At 29.9% G+C, this 18,529-nt stretch overlaps 2 protein-coding genes across 2 annotated transcripts in view; both read left to right on the top strand.

The window, feature by feature from the left end:
- The window catches only part of LOC106684976 (ETS translocation variant 5), a 42,262-nt gene extending 35,929 nt beyond the window's left edge, over positions 1 to 6,333 (top strand). The window contains exons 3-5 of the mRNA XM_014427378.2: positions 170 to 321; positions 2,556 to 2,664; positions 5,411 to 6,333. Coding sequence (XP_014282864.1) covers positions 170 to 321; positions 2,556 to 2,664; positions 5,411 to 5,736 — 587 coding nt within the window. The 3' untranslated portion in view covers positions 5,737 to 6,333. The remainder of the gene's footprint in view (positions 1 to 169; positions 322 to 2,555; positions 2,665 to 5,410) is intronic.
- Positions 6,334 to 13,650: 7,317 nt separating this feature from the next.
- LOC106684974 (uncharacterized) overlaps positions 13,651 to 18,529 on the top strand; it is a 10,598-nt gene continuing 5,719 nt past the window's right edge. Inside the window, exons 1-2 of the mRNA XM_024362672.2 lie at positions 13,651 to 13,732; positions 17,491 to 17,572. Of these exons, the coding sequence (XP_024218440.2) occupies positions 17,496 to 17,572 (77 nt within the window). The 5' untranslated portion in view covers positions 13,651 to 13,732; positions 17,491 to 17,495. The remainder of the gene's footprint in view (positions 13,733 to 17,490; positions 17,573 to 18,529) is intronic.

Raw genomic sequence — 18,529 nt, 5'->3', positions numbered from 1 at the left:
AAAAAAGAAATTGGTATAACCTTAGTAAAGTACCAATTTATCATCATCTCACACTTCATTATGCCAACAGCCCAAAATATTAATTTATTATAATGAATAATTCAAAAAGATTTTGAATTTGATATTTAATTTAATGATTAAATATTTTTTCAAACAACTGTATTTGTAGTAAGGAGAGAAGTAAGCAGTCCAGTTCCACAAAGAAGAGGTGCTCTCCAGCTCTGGCAATTCCTGGTGGCACTTTTGGATGATCCTAACAATTCTTCCTGCATCGTATGGACGGGACGTGGGTTAGAGTTCAAACTTGTCGAACCTGAAGAAGTGAGTATGAAAACTAACATGTAATTTAATATTTAGTAATTCTTAAAATTTAATGCCAGCCAATACAATATTATTATTTTTATACTGGAAGATTGTTGATTGACCGTGTGAATAGATGAATGGAATATGGTCCGGGTGCGGTAAAAAAAACAAACTCAAATAGTAGAATTATACTATTTTATTGAGCCAACGTTTCTTATTATTATTTTTAATACTGCGTAAAATGGATCGAATATGTATAAAAATAGAATGTATTTAGAATTTTAAAAGAACAAAATCAAACATCGTTTACTCTAAATTAGATTCTTACAGTTCAACCTTGATCTATCAATTTAAAAACGAAACCCATCCTTCTTTTTTTAATTTGCGAAAAATTATGAAAGCTATGAATAGATATCGTGTAGTTGTGTTTTCCTTGCTCACATATCTCCTTATTGATTGTTTTTCTGCTCTTTTATAGTTTCTAATTTTTTCAAAGAAAGAAATCAGCGAAAACCACGCTCCTACAGTTCGCTTACAGCCACAAATATTTTCGGGATGGAAGCCCATGCTTAAAGTTTTTAGTAAAATAAAATAAAATTGAAGAGCCGGATATGATATCAATCTAATTCTACACATATAGGATCTAATCACATACAAACATATAATATACAATTTTGTCGTTGTTTGAATTTAAGGTTAAAAAACTATGGATGGTGTTATCATTGCCTGTGTAAAAAAAAAATGTTGGTTATTGACTTTTTATATCGTTTATAGATCAATATATGTAATAAGATGATAATTAATTTTTATTATGATAGTTACAAGTTTTTTAATAATTAATATGATAATTTATGGTTGATGATAATGAGTTTATTAATATATGAAATAAGATAATTTATGATACTTATAATTTAAAATAGACAAATAAGATTCATATCAGGATAATTAATCTGTAGGATTTAATGAAGTCATGATATTGTTAATATTCTTCTGATTGTTGCCCAAGGGTCTGGAGAGCTGTTGAAGAAAACCATATTTTTCCATGATCCCTTTGTATAGTGGACACTCCTTAAAGGCTCAACCACAGTGGGCGCTGCTTAACTGAGTTGACTCAGAGATTGATGTTGAAAAATTGACTCAACTTGTTATCAGACGTTATTACGATATAACCGTTATGGTTCAGCCGTTAGAGTCCAATTCTTGGGCGTGCTATAACCATCTCCTCTCTTCTACATTGTCTGGAGGATAAGGTCCAACAACTCACAGTTGGCTTTATGATTTTAATTTTGTTATCATCTGATGTATAATTTCGTTGGAAGTCATGTAAGCTTCTTGTCCTAATTGGTCGATACAGGTTTTAAAGGGGGATGTAAGAGGGTGTTTTTTTTTTTCAGTGAGTGCCCTACCTCCCTTGCAGCCTCACGAAGTTTCTTTTGCGCACATTTGCACAACAGTGAAATAGCACGAAGCTGTAACTACGAAGTGCCCAATACCATACCAGAATTTTTGTGACTTTTTCATGTTCTGGGATGTGGCTCATTCTCTCATTGTTTCCAAATATATAAATTAAATGATAACAAAATAGGAATAGAAATAGAGGAAAAATAAATTAAGAACAAAATTAAACTTAAAGTAAAATTGCATCTTAAACAGAACCATTCCTATTTACAATGTTCTACATTCAGCCTGGGGAACTCAGAACTGACCTTTACCCTCCTCCCACCCCCACTTGTGGAGGAAAGAGCAGGACGCTTCAGTTATTGTGCCCATAATGAACAATTACAAGTACAAGAACAATTAGTCTCTATTGATAGATGTGCTAAGTTTTTATGTAATTTTATTTTATTTTGTACCTACTTTATTTCAATACTGCAATAGATCGATTGGTACTGGTGTTAATGGATAAACCAGTCCGGAATGTGGACTTTTAGGTTCCTTTACAGAAGAAAAGTGTAATATAATTATACGTAAGAAATATAAGGAACATCTCCAGGACACTAACTCCAACCCGCTCTTCAATCATTGTCTTCATTCGATAAGGTACTGCGCTCCTGCTGTACCTAAATATTTATAATGCTTATCGCACCAACTCCATGTATAACCGTCAGAAATATGTACTTTATTCAAGACCCGTGATGCGTTTAAATATCGATTTTTTTTTATTACTTTTTAATTATTCATTTAAGTAATATATTATTAATGTATCTTTTAAATTAAATTTATTAATCCTATTTTTGTATTTTATTCTTTAGGTTGCCAGAAGGTGGGGAATCCAAAAGAACAGGCCAGCTATGAATTATGATAAATTAAGTCGTTCGCTGAGATACTATTATGAAAAAGGAATCATGCAAAAAGTAGCAGGTAATAATAATGAGATAATTTAATAAAATATAAAACAATTTTATTCAAAGAAATATTATAATACCTCTTCGGTCGAGATCGCCACCAACTGGTTTCTTTACAATTAATTTTAAAAAAATATTTTTTTACTATCATTTTTTTTTATCCTTAATTTTCTGGCAGTAACAATATTAAATGGTTGCTGTCTCCATTACAATTAATTTTGAAGATTAATTGTAATGGACATAAATATGTAATAAATTAATTATTACAAATTTTCTTTAAAAGAGGTGAATAGTGAAAAAAAATAAAAACAGGGATTTCATATTTACTATAATGGGATACTAAAAAGGGAATTATACTATAATTCAAACTATACCTCACAAAAATAATAATTACCTAATAAATACATTTTTTAAATTTGGTTTTTAATTGGCATGTAATATACAAATATATTTAATAAAAAAAATACAAATAAGATTAACTTTTTATGAAAAGAACAAATTTTATAAATTATTCCATTTCCGAATTTTCCGCAAATCTAAACCCTCCTGATTTTACCTAATTACTCTGGGTCTGACTATAAGTAATTATGTATCTGTCTGAAAAATTAAAGTGTGTGAACAAATTAAAGTCGGGATGCCAGGATAATCGCTGAAGCCAATTAATTATCCAAGAATAAGTTAATCAATTAATTTATATTGAGTCCTACAAAACTATTATTATAATTGGATTCTTTTCCAAAGGCTTTTTGTGTGTTTACCAGTTACCAATTCAATACTTCTGTATTTAAAAAATATTGTTACCATTAATTATGTAATATAATAAGGGGTGGTATTGAGGGGGTTGGTATAATAGTATATAAACTATATCAAGGAACAAATTTACATTGATTGATAAGTATTTATTTACAGTGATTGATAAATGATGTTATTAAAATGATTCAGTCAATTGATTTGCCATAAAATATTGTTTACATTATGAATTGTTACTTAATGTATCTAAATAGCTTCTGGTTAGGATGATTCATGTCGTGAGGTTTAGTAACTTGGATGTTGTCGTAGCCGTGGAGTTCCATTTCTGAAGAGCCCTTCTCAGGACCTCTTCTCTAACCCGTCTTCTTACTTCTGTACCTCTACTGCTTCTTCCTCAATCTTCTGTCTCCACCCCCACTAGTTCCAAAAAAGGGGGCGTCGCCTTTTGGGAATCTTATTTCCTCATTGGCTATCATGTGTCCACCCCCACTAGGTGAGCGTCTATCCTACGCCCTGAGAAGGGATGGGAAACAGAAATAGTTGATTTCGGTCTTTACCTGCCTTAAAACCTTTTACACTAGGTGTAATAAACTGGTATACAAGACTAATGTGGGATACAAACACACGTGCCCCTGAGTGTGTTGAGAGGGGTATCCGGAGGACAGGTATCCTCGCAGATGTGGCTAAATCATATAACGACATTATCCATGTTGTTGTTGTCGGAATATTAAAAACTCGATACATAGCAATACCATCTGGAATTGTCTTTAGCTAATAAATCTTAAATAAAAAAACTTTTTTTTTTTATCTATTTCATGAGATTCTGGATGGAATTGGTCATTATATAAATTATTTCTTGAACATTCAAAGTTTTTACCATAAACTAACCCAATTATATGTCTCGTCTTGAACTAATATTTTTCTATTTTAACTGAAAAAAGACCATCCAGTTTACAACAGACGATTAGCCATGAACTTGAGTACACAAGATCAGCTATAGCCTAATTTTAAAAATTCAAATTATATATACATATTTTTAAAATCAAAAAGTGAACTTGAAAATACTTACAGTGCCTCATGTTTGAAATTAGAACAATTTTTGAATAATTAGTTCAAATCTATATTTCGTAGGAACATAGTTCGGGTTAACTTTCTTAAAAATAACCTATTTATTGTTACCCAACGTTTCTAAAACTACAGCCAATTAGATAGTGACTGCCATCGTCAAGCTATTGAATTTACAGTCGAGGCAGTACTTTTGTACTATCAGGATTAATAGTTGTTAGTATTATCAGCTATGTGATAATGCTTACTGCCACATATAGACGCTCTTACAAGTGAACTTAAGCCCTCATAACACCAACCCTATATATAACTTAGTATTTAATCATCAATTTTATCATTCATCTCCAATATAACTATTAGTAAGGTTTGGTTCACAATCAGTTCGGGAGTAATTACTGTTATATTACGATTAATATCCGTCTTTTGTTCGCACCCTTCTAAAAAATAATTTATTAATATACTAATACAGATATATACATACATAGATACATATATTTACAGATATATAATTAACCTAGTATTGTCCGGAGGTATTTAAAGGGATTGAGGAAAAGTGATCTTGGTGCTGTAGTAACACTTAAGCGCTTTGGGCCTTCTGAAATCCGTCACATAGAATTAGCCTTAAATGCATGAATGGTAGATACCTTGAGAAAACCGGAGAATAGATAGGAAAACCAAAAGAAAAGCGATTAGGGGAAAAACACCTAGGTAGGAGAACGAACAAAGAAAATATATCAAAACAGGAAGATACTAACATAATTTACACATATTTTACATTTTTGAAAATGTGAAAAAAAATGTGTAAATAAAATAAATACAAAATGTTTAATAATTCTCGATACTTAATTTAAGTCCTTCTGAATACATGAAAGTTGGAGAAAAATTATGAAGATTTTCTTTCTTGTACATACATTTATACTTATTTTTATGATTTATTTTTTTTTCAGGAGAGCGTTATGTTTACAAATTCGTCTGCGACCCAGAAGCACTCTTCAACATGGCTTACAACAACGGTGACACAAAGACGTCCAAGGGATACGGTGAGATGGGCTCTAATTACGAAGGTGATCCTTACGGACAACAGTGTTACGAGCAAAGGCTCATGGCCAACGAACCAAGACACCCCGAACTCACTTCCTACAGACAAGACAAAACCAGGCATAGCGATTCCAGCAGGAACGACATCCACAACCACTCTCCAGAAAACCATTCCATGGACAATCAGAAGCTCGATTCTAGTTTTTGTTTTAATATAGGTAGTAGAGTCAGTTAATTTGAAATCCCTCCATTGTGAAGTTACTTTAATCTATTTGAAATATTTTGATGAAAATTATATCAATAGTAATGGAGGACTGATGGTCGAAAGTATTCACAATAAATGGATCAAAAGCTATTATCAGCCGCTGGTTTAGTAATATTAAAAAAATTCGTTCCTATATGTAAACGTATAGTACTATAATTAGTCAAATGAAAAATGCAATTTTACAACCGTATACATAAATAAAATTTTTATTTGTGCAATTCTTAAAATATTAAACAGATAATATTTGAGAATGGTATGGTAGGTGCTCAACATAAGAATAGTACAGTATGATCATCACTTGGACAGCCTTGTAATTGGTGAAAACCCGTTGGTGAACAAGCATCTCACTGTACAAGAGACAACACACCACGGTAATGATTCCGACAAATACACAGGAAAATAACCTAAATTTTAAGTTACTATTGCACAAATTAATCCAGCAATAGGTTAGTATCCATAGGAAAGCAGGGAAACAATTATTTTTTATTGGAAGATTGACCGTGTATATAGATGAATGGAATATGGTCCGGGTGCGGTCAGAAAAACTCAAATAGTAAATATATAAGAAGATGGTCAGGGTTGCGGTCAAAAGTGAAACAAAAATAGTTTACAACTATTTATTTTCCAACGTTTCGCCCCACTTTTCAGGGCTTGGACTGTTCAACCGATTCATTTGGGCAGCCCTGATGAAGCCCTGCAAAGTGGGGCGAAACGTTGGAAAATATATTTATTTATATTTATTACAAATAGTTGTAAACTATTTTTGTTTCACTTTTGACCGCAACCCTGACCACCTTCTTATATATCAATTTTTACGGTCAACTATATATACATATATTAAATAGTAAATGTTTATACTATTTTTATTGAGCCAACGTTTCGCCCCACGTTGCAGGGCTTCGTCTAATTTTAGTTTTTTTGACCGCACCCGGACCATATTCCATTCAATTATTTTTTATTTTTGATTTACAGACATTATTGTTGGTCTGGAACCAAAGTTGGTGTTGGATCCAACGAAATCTTTAGCCAGATTTCGGATATCGCAATAATGTGATAAAAGTTTTGAGTAAAATTATGTAGTAATTCATCACAATTGGTTGATAGGGATTGGATGTTGACATGACGTGTAGTTAGGGCAGTATGCATGAAAAGGATTTTATCGTCCGAATTAATGTCAGAACAAACAAAAGAAGAATAAAGTACATTGAAGATAAAATAAAATATGATTAATAATTGTTTTAAATAATAATATTAGACTTTCACTTTCTACATTTCTTTTCCGCAGAAAAAATACTAATTTTCTCATCTTAGTTAATGGAAACTGTTCGTATGTGCTCTACGGAGATTCTATCCAGTTTTTTTATCGTTACCAATTGTTAATCATTTTCAACTTGCTTAGGAAACAGAAACTGGAATGGCAAGAAATATACAGATGGTTGGGAGCATGGTTTTGATGTTCGTTTGCCAGTTTATTTTTATAACTTAAACATTATGTGGATAGTATTTCAAGCTCTTTCTATTGCCTGAACACAGTGTTTCCAAATTTCTATTAAAAAAACAGTTCTTCCTTATTAAAATTTTCAAAATCTGCTAAATTCGATGCCTTCTCTTCTATTTTTTGAGTTTGGATGTCATAAAAAAAACAAAAACTTTGCATTTATTTTCTGCCGTGACAAAGCTGTTACTCAACTCCACTACTATTCATTCTATCAATTGTTTCTAACTAGGACCTCGTGAAGAAATCTGCCTGTGAATGTTTGTATAATTTATCTTCACAGAATTCATTAGGCATTGTTCTCTTCCTTCTAACCCCTTTTTACTTGTAATCCTAATAATTTGGCTTCAGAAATACTTAATAAGTCAGAGACTGTATCTCTCAAGTTGGAGGAGCCCGTCCGAGTAATTAGTAGTTTTATTTATATATGTCACATTTTGGTTGCACTTATATATTATGCGGTGTATGGGAATTACTAATCATTGAAATTGAGCAGAAACATATGTTTTTATTTGACCTAAAAATAATGTTTCACTCGAAATTTAATACTTTACATCTACTAAATTTTGCCACCCAGGGCAAATGGCTCCTTTTGAATTCCTTTTCCCAACCAGTTTCAACCTAGATTTCAACATGGCTAGTTATGTTTATACATGTCGACATCATCTTTGTACAATCAGCTATCAGTTATCAAAATTTCCGATTTTGGAAAAAAGGGATTGATTTTATTCTGCTTCAAAGAAATGTCTTATCCAGAATTTCTGAGCTGATTTTTAAATGGCAATACTAATTTCTTCATATCAATCCTAGCACTTTCATTAAACATGTTATGGGAACTATGTAGTATCAAATCTATTAATATTAGTATTGAATAAATTTAAGGTTATTTGAAAAGAAAATCATTAAAATCTTTGAATTCATTTTTTATTTTTTATTTTTTTATCTTTTTCTTGTGTATGAAACCAAGGAGTGTTCTTATTTATAATCAGTTTGGAAAACTATTTATTGTAAAAGAACTATCGATTATTGGTCCTCTTGATACATTCAAGTGGAGGTATAATCATAATACGTTTAATTAAGACAATTCAAAAGAATTATAGATTGTATTTATTTAAATTTCTTAGCGAAATACTTGTTTATATTACTAAACTGCTCAAAGTTATGATCATACTAAACTTGTAAAATATTAAATAAAATGATGTCGATACTTTGAAAAGTGAAAATAAAAATAATTTTGCAATTTTAGTACCATAGTCTTAGATAGATAACTCCCTTTGACTTAAGAATTTCGATAGCTAAGAAACATGAATGTTATAAATTAAAAAAAAAAAGTGTATTTATCAATAATTACCCGATTATCTGTTACCTCTCAAGTTAACAGTTCTTAGGTAATACCGTACTGTTGTCCTGACTTCTCTTCTGCCTCTTTTTTCTTGTGTATATTAAATTATGTCTATTTTTTCACAATACATTTAACAACATACTGAACATGTGTATAAACAACATTTTGTGAATAAATAAATTATGTAATTATTATTGTTTCATTTATATTACTTCTAAACCTTTCCTATCCATGACGACCTTCAGTGTCCATCATTGTTAACTTATATAATTTCTTCCTTTTCATTAAAGTTACTCGATTATTTTTGTTGTCTATTTTTTTTTCTAAATTTTGATTAACTTCATTATTTTTTTCTCATCACAAAGATATATATGTTAATTAAATAAAATATTTTACTTATTTATATTCCAATCAAACTTGTTTAGTTAACTTTAATCGATAATTTTAATGCTATGGCATATTGAACAAACGCGACTAGATACGTAACTTTCTTTAACACGTCAAGGTTTTTTTTTTTTTATTGGTATTTACAACTGTATAAAAAATACAACAAGTAAATTTGATCATAATGACATAATGATATGATACAGCATGTAGAGAAACTACCCAGTAGTAGAACTCTAATACACGTCAAGTTAAGTGTTGATCTTTGAAATATTCAGAAAAATTATAAAAATATCTATTAGAGCCTACAGGGTGGTAGAAATGTACTAAATCCAGAGAGATCGAACAAGGCAGATAAGATATGTCGGCTAGGGTATGACAAGTGTTGTGGCCATCGTATGAAAAGACGACTAATTTGTACATGTGTGCGTGTGTATGTATACATATACAGTTTATTTTTTGTAACAGAATTAAGTCCGTATATAATACGTATATTACGGTTCAAGGACAGTAACTTAGACTAAGTCCCCCCCCCCCCAGTCAGTCTTCACAGTCACTTGTAGCAATACACAGAGCTGACGTGGGCTCGATCGCCTTCTTATGGCTGAGGTCCACAGTGGGACATCGCAGTACATTCTACTAGTACAAGAGCCCAAGAGGAGGAAAAAGTCAGTTATTTCACCCCAATTTGTTATTACTATAATAAAAACTATGAATAATTACTAGTCAAAATTTATGAGTTTGCCAAGTTACGTTGGGGGAATAAAAAATAGCGACTTTTTCAAAATGTTAAAAATAATTAGTTTTTCATTCGGAGCTCTGTATCTGTAAAACTACCAATAACAATAAACAATCTAAGAGAACATCATTTAAAATAGAGTAAATTTGCTGAACTGTAAGCCCTAATAGAGCTATTTATGTTCAATAATTCTCGAGATATATCTTTTTAAAAAGCAATATTTCATAAAAATAGGAATCTTTGGAAATATCGTGAAAAATACTATTTCTACAAAGGTAAAGCTCAGAAACTACTTTTTAGTACGTTAAACTAGCTTTAATTTGATTGCTAATAGACATCTGTACGTCACATAGTTCCTGAGATATAGATTTCTCAAAATAAATCCACCAACTACTACTCTCTCAGTACATTTTTATGAAATGTTGCTTTTTAAAAAAACAATATCTCAGGAACTATTGAATGTAAATAGCTCTATTAGGGCTAATATTTAAGCAAATTTACTCTCCTTTAAATAATATGCTTTTAGATTGTCTAGTGTTGTTGGTAGTTTTTAAGATATAGAGCTCCGAATGAAAAATTAATGCTTTTTAAGGTTTTGAAACAGCAGCCATTTTTTTATTCCCCCTATCTATCCTTAGCAGACTCGTCAGTTTTGACTAGTAATTATACATAGTTTTCATTAAAGTAATCAAAAATTGGGGTGAAATAACTGCCTTTTTTTCCTTCCCGGCTCTTGTACTAAACGGGCTATATAACTAACTACACATCCCAGATGAATTTACTGACCTCATTCCATGACCTGTGCCCGGCAACAGTCAGAGATCCCGAATTCAAGTCTGAGTAAAATAAAATATTAAAAAAAAAAAAAAAAAAAAAAAAAATAAGGTACAACTAAAAGGAGCAGAATTCTATGCAGTACACAAAATTTTAATAATACCAATTAATTTTTAATTCTAAAAGTTAATGTGTATATTTTTATTATTTGCATTTTAAGTAATGTTTACTCTTTATATTAGTTCATTTTTTTTTTTGTGTAAAAAGTAGATTTTAAGAAGAATTTTATGACTTTTTTTTTTTTATCTTTTTCTTTTATTCAAGTAGTATATTATTATTTTATTTTTTGTTTGTTAATCGAAATATACATTTGATTTATGCTGCTATTTGGAATCTTTTTGTTATTTGGAGTTTATACATTTAATCTTTAAATTTTATTGGTGATTATATTTAATTGATACTGGTAGTTTTGAACAGTTTATTTTGAACCCCCACTGTCACCATAAGTATGAGTTCGGGGTGGATTTATTAATTAATACTCTGAGATCTTAAGATATCTTAACTTAAAGACTTTGTAATCACTGATTAGTTGGAAGTTTCAGAACCTACTTCAAACTGAGAAAATTATGATAAAACATTATTCAAAGAGATTATAATACTCAAAATTACTTAAAAACCCTACATAGAGAGGTAAGTTTTCCATAAATGTTAACTATAAGGGAAAAGTTTTGAAAATACTCCCTAGACCGGCATGTAAAGAAATCCGGTTGAAATTGTAATGGAATTTTAAATTTAGCCCCCCCCCCTCCAATAAGTTGTTGCAACGCTCAAAATTGTATTTCTACACACAATATAAGGAGAAGTTGGATGGGAGGGGAGAGGGTGGTTAATCAGTGAAGAGAAAAAAATATAGAATTATAAGATTCATCTATTATTTGTGCTAACTTATCGGTCTATATTGCAGGCCTTCATAAGGGCGATTAGGTAGAAAATTATAATGCAAGTGGAATTTATTTTCATTTATTTTGGAGTTGTTTTCAATCCTACCCAGCTTTAACCTTCTTGGAGCCAAGAAAAAAATATTTTATTTTAGATTTTTTTTCTTACACTATCGTTTTTAACCTTTGCTCTATATGAATTTGAGGTTATTAAATTCCAACCGATCGGTATTTTTGCGTAAAATAAGAAAAACAATTTGCTGAATTTAACTACATAGCATTCACGTAAACATAGCTCCTCAAGATTTTATCAAAATTCCACTTTACTACATTTGCTGGAAAGCAATTTCTGGTCTTCCAAACCTTACAAATACCTTTTAGATTTAGGCCTTTTGAAGGAAGAAAAAATAGTTCCAAATTAAGGAAAACTCCTGAAACGTTTTCTTTTGTAAGAAGTTTGCATTTCCAATTCGTTTACATTGGACCCGTTTTCACAACTTCAAGAAGTTTGTAAGGGTCTAAGCCACACGCAAGTTCCGTGAAGACAAATCATATTGAAGTTGTACCAATTAATTTTTATTATTATAAAAAAAATGAAATTATAGATAGGAAAGTCAGGCGGGAAGTTTAACAAAAAAACAATTTTTTTTTTATTACAATGAAAATTCTTATTTGAGGTTTGAAAAGCGAATACTAATTTATTTCTCCCATAAAAATATTTTATCACAATTTACTTCGTCAGTATATTGAGTAGAATGGGAAAAATACATCACCGGTTGTATTAAATGATGCATTGTATGTTTTATTGAGTATAATATGAAAAAAATAAAAATAAAACATTACCGGATGTACTAAATAAGGTTGCGTGTATACAAAATCTCAAAAAATGTTTTCAATTGCGAGGGCAAAAATCTTATTTTATAGGAACAAGCTAGTTAGATTTGTTTTTAGCTACCTTAAAAACTTTTCAATACGATTTTTATAAAAATAAAAAATATTCTGTCTGGCCACATTGCTACATCAGTCATTCTTAGTTGAAACTATCTTTTCTACCTTTAAAAGGCATAAATCTATAAGTGATCAGATTAGTTATTTTAAAATTAAAAATCTATATTTTCGAGAAAAAAAAATGTAAGGCGTGAATAGAGAAAATTTTTTAACAAAACATTTTTAATTTTCTGTTACTGTAACAATAAATATTTTAGGATTGTAGAGATGGAATATGCTAGCAATCTGGAGAGATCGGGTTTCTTGATTTGTTTTTCCGATTCGAACCTGTCTATATTTTTTCCTTTTTTTCTCTAGTTATTCATCAAATTTGTTTTATGGTTTGTATTTATCAATTGTTTATTAGTACTAACAATGATAACTGGTTATTTATTTGTTAAAAAATGTAAGGGTACTTTAGACTAAGATTTGTAATGTACATTCGTCATTTAGGCTTTGTTAAACTTTCCCAATATGTATGAGACCTATCTGATATTAAAAACATTCAATTGTACATTAATTAAAATAGTTTGAGCCGTTATTGGAAAAATCCAAAAAATGTGAAAAATCGATTCTATAAAACAGCACTTCCAGTCAGTCCATTTAATCGAAAATGTTCCTGTAAAACCCGCCTTAAATATGTAATTTCAGTTTCCTACTACTTTTCGTTTTTGAGCTAGGCTGACCACACTCACAGACCATTTCGCGAGACTTGCTTATTTGGACCAAGGGGACCTCAAAACGTGTATTTCCGTTAAAAACTGAAGTTCGAAATTTTTCATGATCGCAATGCTTTCCATTAATATATATTTTATACACTGGTAAGGGAAAGTAAAAATTGGAGCCTTTCTATTATTTTCGGGATGCAAGAGTCATAAAAATAACTAAGCCCCGGCTCCGATTTCTCATGATACGCTATCGGTTTTAATCAGGATAAATACTTGTTTCAACTACTGTACGGATATTTATGAACGTTAATACAATTAAATTGTGAGAAATAAAATGTTTAAATTACGACCACATATTAAACATTATACTGAGTTGTAAATATTTGACCATAGATTAATATGAGAAGATAGTTGGGGTTACAGTCAGCAAAAAAAACACAAATAAACAACTCGTAGTAAAACGTTTTACTATAAAACAACATACTGTGAGCAAAGTAGCAGTAAATTCGCAGAAGTACTTGGAGAGGGGAAACCTTTAAATCAGCCCTCCCACTCTTATCAGTTGCAAGTGTTCCCCGATGTTGTGTGGTTGTAGAGACTGAGTTGTATTCTTAGTTTATAACTTCTATTATTATTCTTGTAAGTTATTGTTTTTAGTATTTTGGTAAAAAAAATTTATTAAATTTAAAATTTATGTGTATACTTCTCTTGGTTCCGTCTTGATAATCTGTCAATAAAATATAGCCTCAACTCTTATGGAACTACTTTATGCTCATTTAAAGGATGCGGGATATTCCAATTCTAGAGTTTTAAGCAGGACCAAGTAAAAAGTTTCATTACCAAGAAGAGCTCTGGAATTGAGTACTCTTAAATGTCCTAATAATCCCAATAGCAGAGATATTTTGATTATTACCAATTTATATAATTTATTTAATTGGCATTTCAACCGGCAGTTTTCTGTCATTTAGATCCATAACTTAAAAAATAAAGTATGTTCTTTCCATTCTAAGTCAAAACTAAACATGAAAAAGACTGATCTTCCTAGTGGTAAGTGATTATCTGTTTAAAGTAACATCTAACATATAAATCTATCATTTTATTTACTGTTACTTATATGAAATTACAACATAATAATATGAAGGCTAAAGTTGAATAGAGTGCTTTTTAGTATTTTATAGTGCACATGTACTCATTCATAGTAAAATAGTACAAGAGCCCAAGAGAAGAAAGAAAGCAGTTATCACACCCCAATTTTTGATTACTTTAATGAAAACTATGCATAATAACTATTCAAAATTTATGAGTCTGCCAAGTATAAGTAGTCGGAATAAAAATGGCTGCTGTTTCAAAGCGTTAGAGAAAATTAATTTTTCATTTGGAGCTTTATATCTTAAAACGTAGCAACAACACAAGAAAACCTTATAGAACATCATTTAAAGAATAGTAAATTTGCTACAATATAATATACAAATAGTTCTCAAGATACAACCTTTGAAAAAGTAACATTTCATAAAAATCCTGTACAGAATGTATTGAAAGATCAGTAATTAGTGAATTTATTTTGGGAAATCTATATCTCAAAAACCATTGACATTTAAATGCCTATTAGCACTCAAATTAAAGCTAGTTTAATGGGCTATAAAGTAGTTTAAGAAGTTTATCATCGCAGGAGTAGTATTTTTCATGATATTTGCTAAAATAAATTGATTTATAGTTGTTTCGACAAATTGTCATGTGACAAATTTATATTTATATGCGAATATCTTTATTTAGACAATAAGTTTGATTTATGAAAAACTTTATTTCAGAAACCATAAGACGTACAGATGTTGGTCAGCACTTAAATTAAAACTAGTTAAATTTACCATAAAATAGTTTACCTTTGTATAAGTATTAGTTTTTATGACATTTGACAAAATAAATTCACAAAATGTTAATTTCTTGTTGTTCGGATAAAATGTTTGATATTAGGAAATATATATGTCTAGAACTACAAGTCTTTCCTATGTCTGCCAGCACTCAAAATAAAGGAAATTTAACTTACTATAAAGTATTTTATGACACGTATGTACGTAGGGGTAGTAGCTTTTAAGATATTCACCTATAAATATAAATTTGGCACATGACAATTTGTCAGAACAACTATAAATCAATTTATTTTAGCAAATATCATGAAAACTACTATTTGTATGAAAATAAAGGTCATAAATTATTTTATAGTACATTAAAATAGCTTTAATTTGAGTGCTAATAGACATCTATAGTCACATAGGTCTTGAGATATAGATTTCTCAAAATAAATTCAACAGCTACTACTCTGTCAGTAAATTTTTGTAAAATGTTGCTTTTTAAAAAGCTATATCTCAGGAACTACTGAACGTAAATAGCTCTATTAGGGCTAATATTTCAAATTTACTCTCTTTTAAATAATGTGCTTTTAAATTGTCTAGTGTTGTTGGCAATTTTAAGATATAGAGCTCCGAATGAAAAATTAATTTTTTTTAAGGTTTTGAAACAGCAGACATTCTTTATTTCCCCTACCTATCCTTGGCAGACTCGCCAGTTTTGACTAGTAATTATACATAGTTTTCATTAAAGTAATATAAAATTAGGATGAAATAACTGCCTTTTTTTCTTCTCGGCTTTTGTACTATAATGTTCTATGGTTATGGATTATAAGAAAGGAACTACTAATTATAACTAAATCTTTATGTGAAATTTAAAGCTAAATATATAATCATATCTGATTATATTAATTATATGTTGCTTATATGTTATATAAAATTAGTAATATTTAAGAATGATAAAAATCCTTAAAGTTGATAAAATTGAAAAAAAAAAAAAAAAAAATTATCATATTTTAATATTTTTTAGAATTATTTTGAAAAGAATCACGAATCCTACAAATCACACAAAAAAAAAAATTCGAAATTATGTAATTAATAAAGAAATCGGATTTATATGTTAAATAAAGCTTCAAATATGTACATATTTATGTATTTATATTTTTATAAATTAATTAGCAAATATAAAAATAATTAGCAAAATATGATACTTGTGAAATTATGTAAATTTTCAATTTTCAAATGTAAAATTAAGTCTATCTGATATTCCTACATTGTGGTCATGTTAATGCTATGTAAAAATCCTTTAAAAAACCTGACTCAACTTATTGCTTTTAGAACTATTTTTTTTGTTTTTTATTAAAATTTATGAATCCTGGTTTGAATATCTAATTTGTACATGCACAGTAATTCTTCTAGATGCATAAGAAAGATATGTTAAGTATATTACTTTGGATAACTGATTTTAAGAGCTTATCCTTTGTTAAAGTGTGATATTAAAATTTATTTTTTATTGTATACAAGTTATTGGCAAACTGTGAAAATATCGAATGTTGATTGGCCGTTTGTAACGGCTAGTAATCCTTTAGTCAGTAACTGCACAGTTCTTGTATAGCCTTTGTTGTGAGCTTGTGTTCTTTGTTCTCACTACAAAAAAAAGTTTTATGTTATGTAACCGTAACAAATAAAACAGTAAAAACAAAAACATTTCATTTGTGTCTACACCCCCGTTGCAACATCCTTCATAAATCATACATGGCAAAGTGTCTGTTTAGAAAAACAAATAATTTTTTATGTTACTCGGCATTAGACCATTGTACATTCATGGAATTATTAAAAAATATGGTGATGTTACCTTTTTCTAAAACTTCCATGTTTAAAAGCATTGGCTATGTTTTTTTTATTCATCTGGGATTTTTTTTACAATTGTCTTGTACATTCTCTTTACCTGATGAGCTTCAATGCCCATTGGTTTATACAGCCCCTTGTACCATTATCGATAAAATATATTCAATATTTATTAAAATAGATTCCGTTTATAAGTCCAAGACATAATTATTTATAAGTATATGAAACAATATATTTTATTCATATTTACATAGGGAATCGGTGTGTCTCAGTGATAAGGCACCGTTCTACTAACTCCAAGGTAACTCGAATCTGGCTGTGACATATAATTATTTATTCTGTTAGCGTAGCCATGAGTCAACTCTTTCTGGGTTCTGGAGCCTTCATTAAGTGGGTACTCTTAATTGGGGAAAAATCTGGTGGTCAACCGTGATTCTGACCAAATCACATCCTTGCTCAAAATAACAGTACTTTCCTGCAAACCACTACCCCTCTGATCCTCCATGGGTTGTAGCCGTGCAGATTTATTTTCTTTATATATATATATTAATCTTTACAAAGTTTGGTAGATTCTTCTTCTAATCTTTAAATTCCAACTCTCCTAAAGGAAATCTTGAAACATTTATCTTTAGAAATGATTAATTGATGGTATGAATATCTTAAGTGTGATCTGTTAATAATTTATTTTATTTTATTTCTTTTCAGTTTAAATGGCATTAGCATTACTAAAGAGACTCCCTGATAAGGAAAATATTTCAAAAACCTCACCAAAAAAGATAAAATTGTGGTAAAATATGTTATCCATCATTACAACTTAACAATAAAATGTTTTTTCAGGTATTAATGTAGAGCTCCTTCATATTTCTGTCACTCTAGTATTTGTGACACATATGTAAATATTTTTTATTTCCACTCAGTATTCTCTACATCTTTCCTAAATTATGCCATGATTTTAAATTTTCCATTATGCTCCTACTTCATATGATTCTAGATTGATACGAGTTAATTTCTCTTTAAGTAGTCATTGAAATAATTGAGAGGATCTTATTAATAGGAAGCAGAGAAATCTCTTAATAATAAAAGCATTTTTACTGGTTATCTTTCTTGTGAATCGAGCATATTGAACCAATCTTACACCATATGTTCAAGAGGATTTTAGTCTGTTGGTGACCACTATTTTTAAAAAGTTCAGCTGGCAGCCCAATGGCAACCTAGTGCTCTGTTGTTTTTAATCTGTTTATTGCATCATTGGCATCCTCTTCCTCTAGTGATACAAAGTGTTATCCATCCGAATATATTTTTATTGGTTCTAAATATTTAATTTAAAAAAGTATAAGATTTTCATAGAATCTTTGGGACTGAAGTGTAGCTATCTTACTGTATCCATAAATATTGAGTATTTCAATGATTCTTATATTAATGTAACTGACTCTAATGACTCTTGTTAGAGGGATGATGAGACCTCATTTATTTTTATTGAAGATAATTTGTTTTCTTAGTTCAAGATCCAAAAAATAATATTGTACTATTCATGCCCACATACTATTCGCCTAGTGAGTCAGTGGAGGCTGATTAAGTGCGCTAAAGCTGCAAACACTCAACTTGAGTGGAGAATCTGACCATTGCCAGAATTTCAATTGTCCATTTTTATTTTAATAAGTCTCTTGGCCACTGCCAAGTGTGTTCTGTTGGAAACTTAATAGGGTGCATTAACTATGGTTCTAAGGATTTTGGATTGAAAGGA

Source organism: Halyomorpha halys, unplaced genomic scaffold (genome assembly GCF_000696795.3).
Source record: "Halyomorpha halys isolate HHAL.00 unplaced genomic scaffold, Hhal_1.1 Scaffold637.1, whole genome shotgun sequence".
NCBI classification, from domain to species: domain Eukaryota; kingdom Metazoa; phylum Arthropoda; class Insecta; order Hemiptera; family Pentatomidae; genus Halyomorpha; species Halyomorpha halys.
This window is presented reverse-complemented; position numbering and strand designations above follow the sequence as displayed.